We start from the raw sequence: 17553 nt of genomic DNA on the forward strand, positions 1-17553 counted from the left end.
TAAGGGAATATTGAGTTTATTTAGTGCTAATATTGCAAATTAAGGGCAAAAAATAAAAAATAAAATAAAATTAGAATATGTAATAGGATATTTAAAACAAAAAAAACTTAATTAATTTTTTATTAATTTTTTTACAGTGACTTAAATTCAAATTGCAAGTTTTCGAAATTCATCTTATCCCACCGATGTACCTCATAATAGTAGATATGACAAATAGACAAATTTACACCTTACATTCATTATAGTTAATGAAAAACAATCAGTATCCATTATTAACTTAGCATATATATAGTATATTTAATTTCAGTTTCACCGTTATTATTTTATAATTCTCATTCTAACAACAATATAGCCAAAGTCACAACATAAATATATATACCATTTTATAGACGAAAATGATTACGAATTCCTAAAATATAAATTGTGATGATGGAATTACATGAACAAAAAAAAAGACGAAAATAAACATACGTAAAAAGTATCAAACTTAAATATAAAAGCTTATCGCTTAAAAAAAAACTTTCAAGTTTTTTATTGCTTTAAAAATAAAAAACGAAGAAAATGAATATGCAAAGAGAACAATAAATAAGTTTACTGAATTAATAAGAAAAATTTCAAAACATGAATTTATACATAAATTCTTCACTTTAAAAAATTTTGACTACAAACTGTGCCATAAAATGTCTTTTTGAATAAGCCTAATATATATTTTTTATTAAAATTAAGGCCTATATAATTTAGTTGTTGCAAAACCAAAATTCTTGGGAGAAAAAAATATTTTCATCAAAATACATATACTACACACGTTTAACATTTTTTATTTATTTACTTATTTCACAAGAATATATTAGATTAGCTTACCGTGAATATTAATATGGCAGTGTTTTTCAATTAATCACTTATAAGATATGGTGGGCCCATTTGAAATAATCTGTTGTAGTCATTAGCGGTATTTTAATAATATTTTCTTTTTATTAATCCTCTGCTTTTATACAAACTATTCCGGCGGGCTAATACCCACAATCATACAAAATTTATTTTCAACCTTCGATCAAAAATAAAAAAGTCATTACATTTTCAAAACAACAAAAGTTCTCAATTTCAAGTCATATTTGCAAATAAAAAAAAGTCGTAATTATTTTTAAAAAAACTGAAAAGAAAATAGTTCGTTCCGTCAAAGGAAATTGGTATGTACACAAACTGGTTCTGCACAAAACAAGAAAAAAACGCATATGAAAAATTTCCATACAATTGGCTAAAACGAAGGCAGAAAAATCTTTAAAATTTACACTTTTTTTGAGTTTCAAAACTTACTTAAAAGTGAGTTTCTTGAATATTTATTCGCTCACAGTAACAAAAGTTATGATTAATTAAAATAAATTTAGATAATAAAAGAATATTTGTTACATTTTGGAAAATCAATGATGTTGCTTCGTTTATTTAACTGAACAGGTTTTATATTAATAACAAGACGACACAATATAAAGATCAATTAAATAATCCTGTAATTGTTTACAGGATTCACGCTTTCAGACGCACTTTGCGCCGTCAGTAGCCGGCCGCACGTCATGAAGGAAGGGAATTGTTAGTACTTCTAACCCAGTACAATAATCTTAAGGTTTGCGGACTATATCTCTTAAATGTTCAGATTCATGACGCTAATGTTTACAAATTATTTTAATTTGGATCTCACTTTCCACCGTTACCCTATCAGATTTGAAATTAAACATACTTTCTTCTATAATTAGTAGTTGATGTAGTTCTTCCAAGAAAAGTTCCGTAATTCTGCCCTTCAAGGACTCCTTCCTCTACTGCCTGCTATCAGATGTTAAAGAAAAAGTAAACCACAATTTTTCAACTTTGATAATTCTTTTATCAGATAGATTGGGCTCCAAATTTAGGAAAGAGGCTCTAACGGTAAAAGAAGCGCACTTAAGATGGATAATCCATTATACACTAGGCACTGAGTACTTTATTCACCATGAACACAACTAATCAAATGGCCCAATTAAATAACGATACCCGATATGCACATAATTTGCCCGTTGGCTCAATTTCGGTATAGGTTTTTTCATATGCGTTTTTATTTTAATCTCCCCTCAGATTTTATCATTGAAATAGCATTTGCTTCTTTTTAAAATCACTAACTTCTTTTCACTATCTATAAATACAACACATAAATAACATACAAAACCTACAATTAGCTGCTAAGCGTTTTTAATTACCTTCTGCTTTGCAACATCCCAACATCCTAGTGGTTAAAAACAAAGAATCGTATAAAAAGAAACTAAGATGTAGCTTTCTAATATATTTAAAAACTAAAATTCTAATGGTACGAACACAGTATTTAAGAGAAATTAAATTTTAAAAAACATGACTTTTGATTATTTACTAAGGACAATTTATCAACATTCTCTAATTTATAAATAATGGAGGTTAGTTGGCATGGTAATCAACACACCCTCAGAAGAAAATTTATTCTTCCACAATTACGAATAAGAATAAAATTAATAATAATAATGTACACATTTAGGTTATATAAATAATAATTAATAAACTAAAAAAAAAAATTGTTATATTATCAGAGAACGGTTGACTTAGTTGTGTTATTGGCTAATGTTGTTACTGAATACAACAGGAGTTCTTATGACCATTCTTGATTTTAAGTCTGGATTTTGGTTTGTATTTTTCCAGGAATGCTAACTGTTTAGCATTTATAGCACCTCTTCGCTTCCTGAAATTTAAAAATGAGAAGTATAAAGGACAGGCATACGAAGGTTCAATAACATAAAACATTTTTCTGACAAAATTTTAAGTTACTTTTAGGCATCACCTTAGCTAAATCATGTAGGAAAATTAATTTTACATCACCTAAAAATTCCCCCTTAAGAAAATTTTAAAAAACTATTCAGTGGGTACCTAATTTTTACCATTAGGTAAAATATAGCTGCCTCTGAGTTCGTCGTTGTGTATTTTTGAGTTTCAATATTAAAATAAAAAATTTGCAATACAACTGGAAAGTTCTATAAGGATTTTTCAATTTTTTGGATTTTCTTGAGAACACTAAGATTTTCTGTAACCTAATAAAAAAAGTAAAGTAATGCCTATTTTTTCAGGCGGGCTTTACGTCCAACTACCAAATTATTAGGTGTCGTGGACGGAGGCGACTAGCTAACATACTTCACTATAAACTTTTCATATTAACCATTAAATAAAATCCAAGGCCTAAGACCGGGAATCGAACCCAGTACCACAATACATATTAGCTTTGCAAGTCTCCTGTAACCTAGTACCCTATATATGTAGCTCTATAACTTTAATTTGAAAATTATTTTCAATGAAATTATATGAGAACACTTCTAAGGTAAGTCTGTAGGGCAGATTTACTCAGAAGTGCCATTCTGTGTTACACACATCCTCATTAAGGGGTCAAACAAGTTTATCCTTACATAAGGTGAAACTACAAGTTCAAGGAAGAAACCCAGTCGCTTTTGAACTTCATTCCTATCAAGTCCCTTCTTGAGCATGGAACTCTACATCTTCTACATACCTGGCACAAACAAGCCCATCCAATGTTTTCTGTATTTTAGAAAACTTACATTTTGTTGCGAAAGAAAATCGCGGATATTGAAGGTGCAGGTTATGTCAGACGGAGATTTTTTTTATCAGTAGGTTTCGTTCTGGACTTTGCTAAACAAGAGGACAAACTAAACCAGTACTGGTCAATAGGTTCAGTTTTCGGGAGTTGGCCCAAACTACAATCTCTGCGCTATTTCACATCATCTCAAATTTATGAAGCTCAAGGAGAGTGTTGACTTCTATTTCCAATTTCGTATAAAAAGCTATTTAGAGTCAGGGGAGACCTATTATAGTGATGGGTGTAAATTCCTCTACAATCCTGAACGGAAGACTACGGATGGTAAGCCAAAATGACCTTTAGAGCTTAATTTGAAAACATCTCCGTATATTCTGAAAGGTGTAATGTATAAAAGATGCTTCGGTGGACCAATCCTTCAGTAGAATCAAGGTTTAAAACCCATCCGATTTAAAATGCAAGGATACTAAGGCTAGTTAATGGTAGAACTAAGTAGCTAATTGGTAGATCTATTTCACTGAGGTTTCATACTTTATACAAAGAGAGTGGTTCGAGGTTTTAACGAAAAGAATTTAAGCTATTTGTGGGAAAATGGAGGTAGACACTCCCTTCCTTACTCTAGTAGAGATTTCGATGCAACTTCAATTTTGCTGAGAGACTATGGTGGTAGCCCACAGTGCTGAGATAAGAAGTTGAGGTGTTAGAGCATGCATCCTTCAACAGTACTACTTTATTGTAGAGATATGTAATAACTTTTACAAATAAGTAATAAAAGAATTTATTTAGAACTAAAATGTTTAACAAAGTTGAATACTATCGAGATTGGTTATATGATGAATGGACTTGAATTAGGAGCAAATAAATACGCGTTATTAGTCTCAAATTAATGCTGTAGTTAGGAAGTTGATCATTTAATCTGCCTGAAAAATTGCTGATTTTGTTTTGTAAGAAACCAAGTCAAAATGGTTTATAAATCAAAATAAAATATGTCCTTACTGTCGAATAAGTTCCACCGCATCTTCATATTTCATTCCAAGCTCAATTAGAGCTAATGCTACCAAAACTGGTGCTCTACCAAGGCCAGCAACACAATGAACAGCCACACAACTCTCTGGACACTCTCTGAATCTTGTCTTTAATAATTCAAACCACTCGTCTACAACCTGTAAAACAAAATTTTTTTTTATTATTTCGTGGTTTAATAATTTGAGAAGGGATTAGCCTAGTGGTTTACACAGCACTAGCTTCAGGATGTAGAGAACCCCATGGTCGCGACCAGCTGGCTACCTATTGATTCTAATCCAACGAGCCTCTGCAGTCCACTGAGAAGTCTTAGAAAATAAGTGACCCTAGTTATTTGACGCCTTAATTAAAAATATTAATTTCAATAATACAATATAAACGAGAAGGGAATAGAGTAAGTGAACAATAGATGACATTGAAAATGCTAGAAGCTATAGAATACCTTTAGTTTGTAAAATATGCAATGAAAATGTACAATGGCCCGTAATAACAAGCTGACGTAGTCCTTGAAAATTCAACTATTTATATTAGAATGTTTTAAGCATGAATTCTTAACAAGTACTCACTCGATCAAAGTCTAACTCGGTGATTAGGCAATTGGTTAAGCTTTATTTACTAGTTGAAAACCCGAATTAAAACGTCAATGTAGAGCTACTGTGATTTATGTTTTTAATATCTGAAAACCAGTGAGGATAATTCTTTTTCTAACAGCTAAGATGAGCATTTTGTCAACTAAAAGACAGTTAAGTTTTTAAAGCTGGTTAAGTTATTGTAGGGAAATGAAATCAGACACACATGATATGATTTAAATGTTTTTAACTGCACTGATGATACTAATTGTATCTTAAGTTGTAGTGTAGAGGATCGATATATTGACATTTTGCCAAAATAACGTTTAAGTGGTTCCATTTCAAGAAAAGACAGTGCGAAAGGTATTAAATACCTTTTTTGATTAAAAATAAAATCTTAACACAACTGATGGTAAGCAAAAGTTTGTTAAATCTATAGCTTTCAACAAATTAGACAGAAACGTAATTTGAAACGATATTTCATTAAGATAATACCTCTGCTGGTGGTGAAGTTCCGTCATCATAAACTAAGTCTTTGACCGATATTCCTTCTGAACGTAGTTCATCAATTTTGTAAGTTGGTTCGCAAACCCTCACTACATCACGTACCTTATGTTTTTTCAACTCCTGTAACAAAGTTATTTCTTTTTTTATTTGAGAACAGGAACATTATAATCATGGTAATGAAAAATATTTTAGTAAGATCAACTTTTATGTTCTGAAAGGTTAGTTACAGTGATGGCATCCTACCGGTTCGCGCGAACCTTTTTTTTTTAATTCTGAGACCTTAGGGAACCGGTTATTAAAAATAAATGAATTACTCTGGACTTCAGTTTTGAATAGTGCGCCATGCCCTGCAGTGTTGCAACTTTAGACTGCCTAAGTCGGGAGGCTTACAAAATTGCAACCGCGCCGTAATCTGTGTCGCAATAGTGTACACTCTCGTGAAAAAAGTGGTATTTTTAAAGCAAATTGAGGCTAGGTAAGTGATTTGTTTTCACTCTTAAAAAAATAAAGAATAGTATCCTAGATATCACTTGACTTTATGGAACCGGTTCTTAAAAATTTAGGATGCCATCACTGGTTAGCTAGCATATGGTTGTGACCTAATGAACTATTTGGACTTTGGCTAACATTTCGGTGGCCATCGATAGTTCGATGGGGTAGATTTCTGCCTTCCCAAATGAATTAAGATCTATGCAGGCTTTACTACAGAAATATTACGTTATTGCTTCTTATTTATTTTGTACATTCTAATTTGTTTTTTAACCATAAAATTACGTCAAATCCATTCCTTCCTCTTTTTTTACATCTAATTTTTGAAGATTACTAAAATAATTTATTTATTATATTTTGCAATCTTTCAGATAAATTCGCAAAAAATTTATCTCGAATATTTAAATGAAACAAATGGCATCTCTGGAAGCTTGTAAAAACAAATGAAGCAAATCTCTGAATATTACAAGACAATTATGGCCGAATAGCTTAAAACAAAATGAGAATGTATCACGTATGTCGGGAGTCTTGAAAAAAATAAAAAATGGACAGAGCGGCTTGGGAGATGGATCGCCTGTGTCAGCGACTTTGTGGGATGCGCTGACGGCTCGCAAGACAAAGGATGAAGAAGTAGAAGGGAAATATGAGGCTATGCAAAGGAACTGACATTTCGTAAACCTAGATAAGATGATTGCAGTCTTTCAGGTGGGCCTAATCTATGCATGCACCTTTGTGCTACAGAAATTATAAGATTGTAAATAATTTATTCCAATGTTTTTTTGGACAGTCGATATTACCTCTGAAGGTAATCCAAGAGCGTGAAGTACTCCTGAAGTCTAATCAAGGCAACTGGTCTGATTAGCATTACTGGACCAAGATTTAGGAGCCAAAATAAGATGCCTCTTTCGTCTGTGTGCCCAGACTTTTTGTAGTAATGGCAGATTTACATGACAGGAATGCAGAGCGTAAGTCCATAAGGCCTGAATTTGGACGATCTTTCCAATTTGCATATTTTTTTCTTTAGAAGCACCTATTTCTACATAGATTTTTAATCACAGACAAGATCTTGCTGGTAGCAGGGTTATATTTACACTAAATTGCCTTCGCTAATACGTACACCAGTACCAACCAAACTTTGTTAGAATAATTAAAAAATAAATAAATTAGTTCAACATTAGTTCTTTTTGTTTTGTGACAGTATAACTAATTACTTTTTAGTTTAATACTTTAGTTAATTTTAAATGTTTAAAAACTTACCATAATATAGTTATGAATATTTTGGTCATTTGGACGGTCAGTGATGAGGAATTTCATATTCTTGTACTGGATCTCGCACGGAGGGGGTCTAATATCCTTATGCCTCATCGTCTCTATATTCATTGCCTGCCACTCAATTTAAAAAGAAAGAACTGCTTGCTCTTTTAACGATTGGTTAGCCAGTAAAACGGTATATATTTAATTATATATTCTTTTTATTTTTCTACTAACGTAAATGTATTTTAGAAAAATACTGCTATTCAGATCTGTTCAACAGATCTAGAATGATTTTATTTTGTTGAAGAAAAAAAATATATATTATGGTTTAGACAATAAAATAGTTAATCTTTTTTAAAAGCACCGGAGAGCATCTGATGAGCCGGAAATACAACACACCCTCTAATTGCTTGGTGTGCGTTTTTACTGCCCCCCCATACACAAATTTTATTTTTTTTTTATATTTTTTTTTTCAACCTCTTCTACTGTGAAGGGTGGATTTCCGGATTGTCTCACCAGGTGTCAACACGGTGCACGGATTGACGACGATTTACTTTTTAATCACTAGTAAAACTGTCCCTTTGGTTTTGTTATTAGCTAATAGTTTATTTGTGCTGAGCTTGGCAGTACTCCGCACTGTCCAGTCGAAACTCCATCAATGTTAGCCAGGTGGTGCCCAAGAGCTGGAACACAAAAAAGAAAAAGAAGCGTTATCATTAAAATAAAAATCTTTCATGATGTATAAAATTTGTTTCTATTAGTCAAGAGAAACAACATGTCACTTTTCAACTTCTTTATTGAGTAAGAAGTTTATTAGTCTCAAAAAAAAACTACATTTTCTTGTATAGTAATTAAAGAAATTTTATTATAGCTAGGATTTTTAACACTTTCAGTTTAATAAAATATCCACTGACGTAATAGTAACCGTTATAATTCTTTTTATAAATTTCCTGACTGATCAAGGACACAAGGATTTTTTGTTTTAATTTTTCTACTTCTTATAACGGCAATAAGTTTTCTGTTTAAATTATATATAATCTAAATTTTTTTTTGTTCCTCATAAAAAGTGATTTTTGTAGATGATTAATTTTTTTAAATAAATGCACCATGAGTTCTTTTTTAACTATTGATATAGTTTAAATATGGTTCTTCTCCATTTTTGTAACAAAGAGCAATAAAATTGTACAAGTGCAACAATTGTGAAATATTAAATATAAATACGATAAATTATTTACGAAAAATGTTCGCCAGGTTAAGCCTAAAAGTAATAGAAATAAATTAACGAATTTAAAACGTACACTTACGATAAGTGGAAGATTTAATACTTTCAAGAAGCTATATTATTAACTATTATGGAACTATTTTTAAAAAATATTTGGTCAAAAGACAGCGGAAATAAAATTAATAAAATTTGGCCACAAAAGGACGTTGAACCTACAAAATGTTTTAATTATAAAAAAAAAAATGAAACAATCACATGCATTTTTCCTAAATATTTCTCCAGAATGTGCAAAGTTTAAACAAAATAATAATAAACTTCCCCAATGAATCATGTTTCATTTTGAAAACAGAGATACCAATTTAGATATATGGCATTGAAATCAAGGTTAAACACTTTACTATCTAATAACATTATGTAAATGTGAATTAACTAAAAATAACCATAATGTTCCTTTTTAAATAATCAATTTTGTAACGCATACAACTGCTTTATTTTTATTTAAAGTAATTAGTTGAAATCAATATATAACTTTCTCTCTCGGTTTTTTTCTTGAATGTTCATTTAATTAAAGATTATATAATAAATTTATTTAAAAAAAATAATCATGAACTGAGAGCTTGGAGAATCCTAGAGTTGAACTGTTCAAGATTTGGAACTTTAAAACAGTTTTTTTGCTAATTATCAACGAAACGAATCCATTTTAAGTGATTGCATTATCTTTCAAAACAAAAAAATGTCATGTATGTTTCACAAGTAATGCAAAATAGTTTTGTTTTAGTACAACTGTACTAAAAGATATTTCCGCTTTTTCGTCAATTTCTGAAAAAGATGATTTCAAGCTGAAGGGAAAAAGAGGATGCACGTGCAGAGGGTGAAGGACTTGATACACCCTCCCAAGTGCGGGTATTGATCCCAATGTCTAGTACCCCGCCCACGGCAACCAAACTCCAACATTCCTATATTTTATTTATATAAAATCCTATATTTTAGTTATTGTTTCGAAATTCATTAAAACACTTAATCTAATTTTGCCTAAAAATATATTAGCTGGTTTTATTATAAAGAGATTCGATTAATAAATGAATCTGCTTAAAATAGATTGTACCATATGTTATGATTATGTTTGAATTAAGAAAATTCCAACGAATGGTAACAATGGACAGAATTATCCTTAAAGCAAACTGACTTGTATCACAAACTTGACACAATTACAAGCTTTCTATGAATTGGGTCAACCAAGTGAAAAGTTACCCCTACTCCAAAAAAGCTGTGCCCCACATTTATTATTTTATATATAAAAAAACATTTTGATTTCCAATGAAATCGCTTCTTGTTACTCTTATAAGACAAACGTATTTTCAGTTAAACTGAATTGGAGTACCCATTATAATTTCATTTATAACCTCGAGTAGAATCATCTTTAATTTTGGAGAAAAACAAAAAAATATTATACCTGATGACCGCTTGGGTGGCGATTATTTAATAAATCGCTTTGAGTGTAAAATAGAGAAGTATCCAGCATGGAATTGAAGACGACAGTTGGAGATGAATTAGAGCACATAACACAGCGATCAACACGTCTTGAAGACGATCACAGGACTGCGCCAGAGACACTGGCAAGCCGATAGGTTACATATATCCCCTCCAATGATATTCCCACTGGCGCCCTGGGCTAGCCCCACTATTATTTCGCTTTGGCTTCTGCGTCATCACTAACAATTTACAAAGAAATTTACTTTTATTTGTTCTTTTCCTTTTATAATTTATTATAATTTAGGAGACCAGAAAATAATAAAATAATAATTACATATTTATAGTAATTTCTTTGAAAACAAAAATTTTTTCGAACTTCAGATTAAACTTATTGCTTGGAACTTCTGAGCCTTAATTAGCCACTATACCTTTTAAATTATTTATGAAGTTTGTTAATAAATATTAGTAGATGTTCGCAATTAAAAATATATCAGTATGGAAACCACGTTTACAGTAATTTCAACTATTCAAAACACTTGTAAAGTGTATTTTTCCCGATTAATAAGTGATATTTGAGGCAATACATCTACATTTTTTACTTGTCACAGTTCTAAACCAGGTATGTATATATAATATATATAAAATGTTCTACATACCCTCAGATTTGAGGTACGAGTAATTCTAATTTACCAAGGATAATTAAAATATGATTAATCCTTCCTCAGAATTACATTCAATTAAACTCAAAATCATATACCTCCCTCCAGGAGGAATCTAGACCGAAAGTTACTGATTTAATTGAACTTTGTTTTCTAAATGAACGTTCCCAAAATCTGGTGTCACACTGTCTTTCTATTATCACATTTTATGTTATTAAATTTTCTCCTTATTTTGAATTTACAGTAATAAGATAATTGACTTCAATATTAAACACACATGAACATTAAAGGGTCGATTTTCAAAATAATCGCTAAAAATTAACAAAATCTACACAGTAAAGTGGCACTTTTTGTCGGATGGTTAATTTTAAATTAGGAATTTGGTCACACATTTATTCCTTGTAGGTGATGACAACGAAATTGGATTTTACAGGGAAGCTCCACTTCATAATCTCCCAAAAATGCCCTAAACCTAATTTTCTAGAGAAAATCTTTCAAACACAACTTATTTAAATGGTTGTGCATAATACGTATCTATCTGACTACAGCTCTATAGTAACCGGTTGAGTCCTTTAGTATCCGGGGCTCGTCCACAAGCTATTTCCAGATTTCTCCTTTTGCCTTAAAAAATATCCAGTGTTATCTAGACCATAGTGAGCTTTGATTCTACTTCGTCGGGCCAACTGCGACGACCATTGACAGAGGAACATCTTCAGAAGTTGGAATCTATCTGAGCGGATATTTTGCGTTTTCATTCGGCATTTCGTCAATCATGCCCAGGGGCTATAAGCTTGTTTGGGATTCCCAATACTCTTTTAAGCTCATAACTTTTAGGCTTGCGTAATTAAATTGAAAAATACGTTATGCTAGCCTATGTTAGAGACGTATACTTTTTCTAACATCTGCCTTACTGAAAATTTTAGAAGTTTATTGATCGGATCCTTCCCAAACTATATTGGTCTATATTATGCTCTGATTTTTCTATTTATTTTTTTTCTTCTCTTGTGGTTACTCTTTTATTAATTGCAATACACACGACTTTAAATTTTCAGTTTTTGAGAAAGTGCCTTTACTTTTAAGTTTTTATTGATTCATTTTTTCTAGAAATGCGGCCTTAACTAAAAGGGTGTTATAGCTATAGAACAAAATTAAATAGACCAATCGAATTAACATTATATTCTCCGTTGGATGTTATCTGCCCTACCATTATAAGAGACGGGTATCATTTAAGAGATTAAATTAAACAAAGGTCATAATATTTCCCAAAAATATAGAATGAAAAAAAATCTAAACTATAATTTAGATATTAGGCATTTGTAAATAGTGGCTTAATATAAAACGAATTTTTATTTGGGATCTAATAATTTATAATTGCTAACGTTTCGACAAATCGAAATATAATAAAATATAATTTTTTTAAATTTTAAATAACTTCATCATGAGAGATAATGCCTCTATTCATTTTGTGTACAATAAAACTGAAACTGTCCGGTAGGACAGTTGTATAAGGGTTGATCATCAAAAACTGCACGAAAAAGCGTAACGTTGAAAAACACCCAACTTTGACAATTTTTTTCTCCTTTTCTATAAAAGATAAAATTCCCAAATTTTCTTTATAATATAGGGCAAATCCTCCTTTGTAACTGTAATTTTTATTGCAACAACCTTGATCTGATAGATTTCGAGAGAAAAGTTGCTGGAAATGAGCAAAAACGGCTTTTTAAAAAATTGTTCTTGTTCTTGTTCCTCTTGTTGTTGTTACCTTTTTTGTAAACTGCGTAGCGCCTAAACGCGAGAACCAATTTACATGAATGAGGTGTCATTCCATTCGAAATTTTATGCAGATGTGCCTTTTGTGGGTCTCGACGCTGTACATCGAATAGTAGAGGAGTTAGCCCCCTTTATGTAAGGCCCCCTCCAAAATTATTATTACTAATTAATCAGTAAATCTTGGCCCGATTTTGATAAAATTTGGTAGGATAATAGGGTTAGGGCTCCCCTAACTCCGAATAAAGGGCATATTAAAGATAAATCATAAGAATAATTTGGAATAGAGTTAAAATAAAGTACCTATTTAATAATGAAGATATAATATACATTTTATCATAATTATAACAAAAAAAATATTATGAATGGACTGGCCAGCATAAGGGTCTGTGACATCTAATAAATCCTAAACAATATTAATGAAAATTAAAGCAGTCAATTACTTAAATATTTAACAATAAATAAATAATGTTTTTCAAATCCATATACACTTTTTTACAATTATTTTAAGGGATGATTTTTTTGTATTTTCTTGCGCAAATAAATGTGAGAGTGTAAACTAATTCACCCCGATATATCCTGTACAAATAATTGAAGAAATAAATATATTTTCAAAGTGAGTTTACAGTGTTAGAGATGGCTGCAAGAGAAGAAAGCCAGGTAAGGAAGATCCTAAAATAGTTTTTACTCTTGTACATTCCTTTTTAAGTGCATCCCTAATAACTTTCAAAACAACCCTGCCTGACAGCTTAGAACCCTCATGATTTACCAGCTCTTTCTAGTCAAGTCCACCCCCTCTTAAATGTGAATGTCATACAAAACCAGTTACTGAATTATTTTTTTTTTACTTTAAAAATAAATGAAACTGCTTCGTTTAGAATGTGGCAAATGGTGGTCAAAGTAAAAGATATTTATTTTTTGTACAAGTGGGAAGAAAATTATTGCTAATTCTAGTCTTACGTTTCAATTATTTTGTTACCAGTCCATGGACTAGGTCATCTTTAGAGCTTATGCCGATTAATAAACGTTATAAATGGATTTTGAGTTCATAATTTAAGTAGTACTTTAACATTTCTTTAAATAGCCAGTAGGTTTACAAAATGTTTCAATACTTCTCAAGAGTACCCACCCAAATCAGCAACAGTTTACATTTGGAGGATAACACATACGAGGGTCGTTTGAAAAGTCCGTGCAAAAATAAAAACTACTTAATTTTTTGGGGTAAACCTTTTTTATTTTTCAACATAGTCTCCTTTTAGGCTTATACACTTCGTCCAACGCTGCTCTAGTTTGTTGATCGCTTCCGAATAATAGGATTTGTCCAAGTCTGAAAAATAGCCATTCGTTTCTGCAATCACCTCCTCGTTTGAATAAAATCTTTTTCCCGCCAGCCATTTCTTCATATTGGGGAACAAATAGTAGTCCGAGGGAGCCAAGTCTGGAGAATAGGGGGGATGTGAAACGAGTTGGAACCCTATTTCCATTAATTTTGCGACCACAACTGCTGAGGTGTGAGCTGGTGCGTTGTCGTGATGGAAAAGGACTTTTTTGTGGGCCAATCGTGGGCGTTTTTCTTGCAGCTCGGTTTTCAAACGGTCCAATAACGATGAATAATATGCACCTGTAATAGTTTTACCCTTTTCCAGATAGTAGATGAGGATTATTCCTTGCGAATCCCAAAAGACAGTCGCCATAATCTTTCCGGCCGAAGGAACGGTCTTCGCCTTTTTTGGCGCAGATTCCCCCTTGGTAACCCATTGTTTAGATTGTTCTTTGGTCTCAGGAGTGTAGTGATGTATCCATGTTTCATCCACAGTGACGAAACGACGCTTAAAGTCCTGCGGATTCTTCTGGAACAGCTGCAAACCGTCCTTGCAACACTTCACACGATTTCGTTTTTGGTCAAGCGTGAGCAATCGCGGCACCCATCTTGCGGATAGCTTTGTCATGTCCAAATGTTGATGCAAAATATTATGTACCCGTTCATTCGAGATGCCCACAGCTCTAGCAATCTCACGCACCTTCACTCTTCTGTCATCCATCACCATATCATGGATTTTATCAATGATTTCTGGAGTAGTAACCTCAACAGGGCTTCCAGAACGTTCAGCGTCACTTGTGCCCATATGGCCACTCTGAAAATTTGGAAACCACTTATAAACTGTTCTAATCGAAGGTGCAGAGTCACCATAATGTTTATCAAGCTTCTCTTTAGTCTCCTGAGGCGTTTTGCCTTTCATAAAGTAGTGTTTAATCAACACAAGAAATTCTTTTTCGTCCATTTTTTGAAAATCACTCGACTTCCTCGATTCAAACGAATGCCAAACACAAAGAAATAGACCGATCTGGCTGAAACTTGGTGTGTGTTCTTCCAAGAGATGCTACTAACTAAACATAACCACGATACGCGCCAGTAGTGCTATCTCTCTGACTTTGCACGGACTTTTCAAACGACCCTCGTAAGTTTGTAAATCATCTACTTTGCAAAAAAAAAAAAAAAATTAAGTACAGTTAGATTTATTTAATCAATACCAATGTACAAGATTAATTACCGAGCTTAAGACCTATACTAAATCAAACCCCTGTTGAAAGCAGAGGCAAAAATAGAAGGAAAATAAGGCTGAAATTGGTAATCTCTTCTCTCTCAGAAATTAGTCACTAAAAAAAGATAAACAGTATTCTAAAATTTATGACATTATTTAACAAAAGCAATCTCTTTTTTTTTTTCATTTTGTCTGACAACTCACTGTTAGAATATTTGTGGGATATAAATCCCTATTATCGTATAGTATGATTTTATTGTATTTCATAACAATACACCACGAAATCTAATGACAATAATACATCAACCATAATCTATCTGGTTTATCTCAAGTTTGTATAGAGAGATAGAACTTTCTCTTTATTATATAATTATGGAAAGATATATGGAAAGTCCAAATCAACGTTTCTGCATAAACCAAACACTGATTAAGGATGAAAATTCTTTAGAATCTAGGACAAGGAACATTCTAAAGTAGACTAAATTTCAGGTAGTTGTCAAAATCGTTTCGAACTCAAAGAAAAATCTCAAAATACATTTAGGAAAGAAAATCTTTTTTTTTTTTTTTTTAATCATTTATTTAGTTACAATCAACGCATTTTGCGTTATAAGTAACAATGATAATAAATAACATACACATATCAGAGTGGAGAAGTTACCCAGTGGTAACACTCCAAAAACATTCTAAGTTCTACTGACTCCCTTCATCAGAGAGGAGATCGCGAGGCCACTGTCTTTAAAGACGTCTAGGAAGTGTTCTGGAAGATAGATGTTGTACCAGTGAATTGTGATGTGTTTGAATGTTAAGATGGAAATTTCTGTAACGTGTTTTTGCAACTTTTGTGACGAAAGGTATGTTCAAGTCTGTGTGAATAGTTTGATTGGTGACGTAGAAAGGAGCGTTTACTATAGAGCAAAGAATTTTAGATTGCAAGGACTGGATCCTTTGCAGATTTGAGCGTTTGGTTGAATCCCACAGTTCGATGCCGTAAGCCCAGACTGGTTTTAATATACTTACATATATATAAGTCTTTTGTTGTCCAGAGTGAGTTTTGATCTGTTGTCGAGTAGTCTTTTCAGTTGTCGGAAGCGACTGTTGAGTTCTGTTCTCTTAAGTCGAGTGTTCGGTCGTGACTAACTTCCGACTCCCGCGGCTCAGTCTCGCGCCCGCGCGCGTACTAATGTACGCATCCGCCTTAATTTCCTGCTATCACTATCGCCAATTACTAAGTCTTATTTTTTATTCAATAATTTTCAGTATATTAAAATCTTAGTTTCCGTTTCTTATGCCAAATGCGTCACTACCTATCACTTCTATTTCCTTTATTTGTTTTTCCTATTCTAAGCCCTTTGCCCCACTACTTCCTTTAGGACCGTGTGGTCACCTTTCGAGCCTACACAGTTCTCTGCGGGACCGCGCTATTTACGCTTCTGTGTTTCTGTGCTAATACGCTTATATTCAACGCTTCACTCATCACTTCACGCCTATCATTTTTCATCTGCATCTAGTGCCCTTAGTACGCTATTACTTTCATACTTCCGCTGACACCTAACAGTACGCATCATCCGCATCTAAACGCCTCTCCCGAATATCGCTTCACGCATATTCCACCGCTTATAGTGCACTTATTGCACTATTCCCCCTTTACTCTTCCGCTTACCTCATTTCCACTTCCGCTACGCTTCTATGAGCCTGAGCCCAAATATTGCCTCCCTTTCTCAGAGCTCAACACACACACACACACACATTTACATAAACATATATACACGCTTCCGCTCCACAGCTTCCTTTCCTCTCATCGCTTCTCAGGCAGATTATCAACATACCTCACGCACATCGCTCCTTGCAAAGGGTAAGTACCTTCCCCTTTTTCTTTTATTTCTCTTTAGTTTTTCTATTCTTCTTTGTCTACTATTATTTCGTACAGCGCCCACTTGGGCATTTGGGTGTAGGCGTACTCGAGCGCCTACATCGAGTATGAGGGTTCCATGTAATTCTTCTGTCAAGGTAAAGCCCAAGGTAGCGGACTACGTTGACAGCTGGTAAAGGAATAAGATTGTAAAAGACAGGAGGAAGAGTGATGCGTCGAAGAGTGAAGGTAATATTTTGAGACTTAGTTTCGTTCAGTTTGATAGCCCATTTTTTGAACCAATTTTCTAAGGAGGTGAGATGAGACTGAAGGTTTCTGTGAGCTATTAATGGATCTTTGTTAGTAGATAAGATGGTAGTATCGTCAGCATAGGTGAGAAGAGTAGTTTGAGGATGAGTAGGTATGTCTGAGGAGTAGATAGTGTACAGAATGGGGCCTAGTATGCTGCCTTGCGGAACTCCAGCGTCAGCATGGCTGAATGGAGAAAGAATAGTTCCTACCTTCACTCTAAAATGTCTGTCAGTCAGGAAAATCCTAACATAATTTTCTTTTACCATAATTCTTCAGTTAACATTATGCCCA

The 17553-nt window shown here is 32.8% G+C and overlaps 1 protein-coding gene and 1 long non-coding RNA gene across 5 annotated transcripts in view; one reads left to right on the forward strand and one right to left on the reverse strand.

Moving 5' to 3' along the window:
• Nucleotides 1–106: 106 nt before the first annotated feature.
• Nucleotides 107–17553, reverse strand: part of PRL-1 (protein-tyrosine phosphatase 4A family member PRL-1) — a 124290-nt gene continuing 106843 nt past the window's right edge. For 3 of the 4 annotated variants that reach the window (XM_074122158.1, XM_074122157.1, XM_074122159.1), the window contains exons 2-5: nucleotides 7441–8120; nucleotides 5683–5814; nucleotides 4592–4758; nucleotides 107–2734 (exon numbers count right to left, since the gene is read on the reverse strand). In XM_074122158.1, the coding sequence (XP_073978259.1) occupies nucleotides 2623–2734; nucleotides 4592–4758; nucleotides 5683–5814; nucleotides 7441–7563 (534 nt within the window). In that variant the 5' untranslated portion in view covers nucleotides 7564–8120 and the 3' untranslated portion in view covers nucleotides 107–2622. Of the gene's footprint in view, nucleotides 2735–4591; nucleotides 4759–5682; nucleotides 5815–7440; nucleotides 8121–10112; nucleotides 10298–17553 lie in introns of those variants that run through there. The other variant, XM_074122155.1, reaches the window with a different exon arrangement.
• On the forward strand, nucleotides 6406–7909 carry LOC141451088 (uncharacterized). The gene is made up of 2 exons (XR_012456529.1): nucleotides 6406–6888; nucleotides 6971–7909. It is a non-coding gene; the product is annotated as an uncharacterized lncRNA (long non-coding RNA).

This window comes from Rhodnius prolixus, unplaced genomic scaffold, assembly GCF_049639745.1.
Source record: "Rhodnius prolixus isolate KJV_2025 unplaced genomic scaffold, Rpr scaffold_8, whole genome shotgun sequence".
NCBI lineage: Eukaryota > Metazoa > Arthropoda > Insecta > Hemiptera > Reduviidae > Rhodnius > Rhodnius prolixus.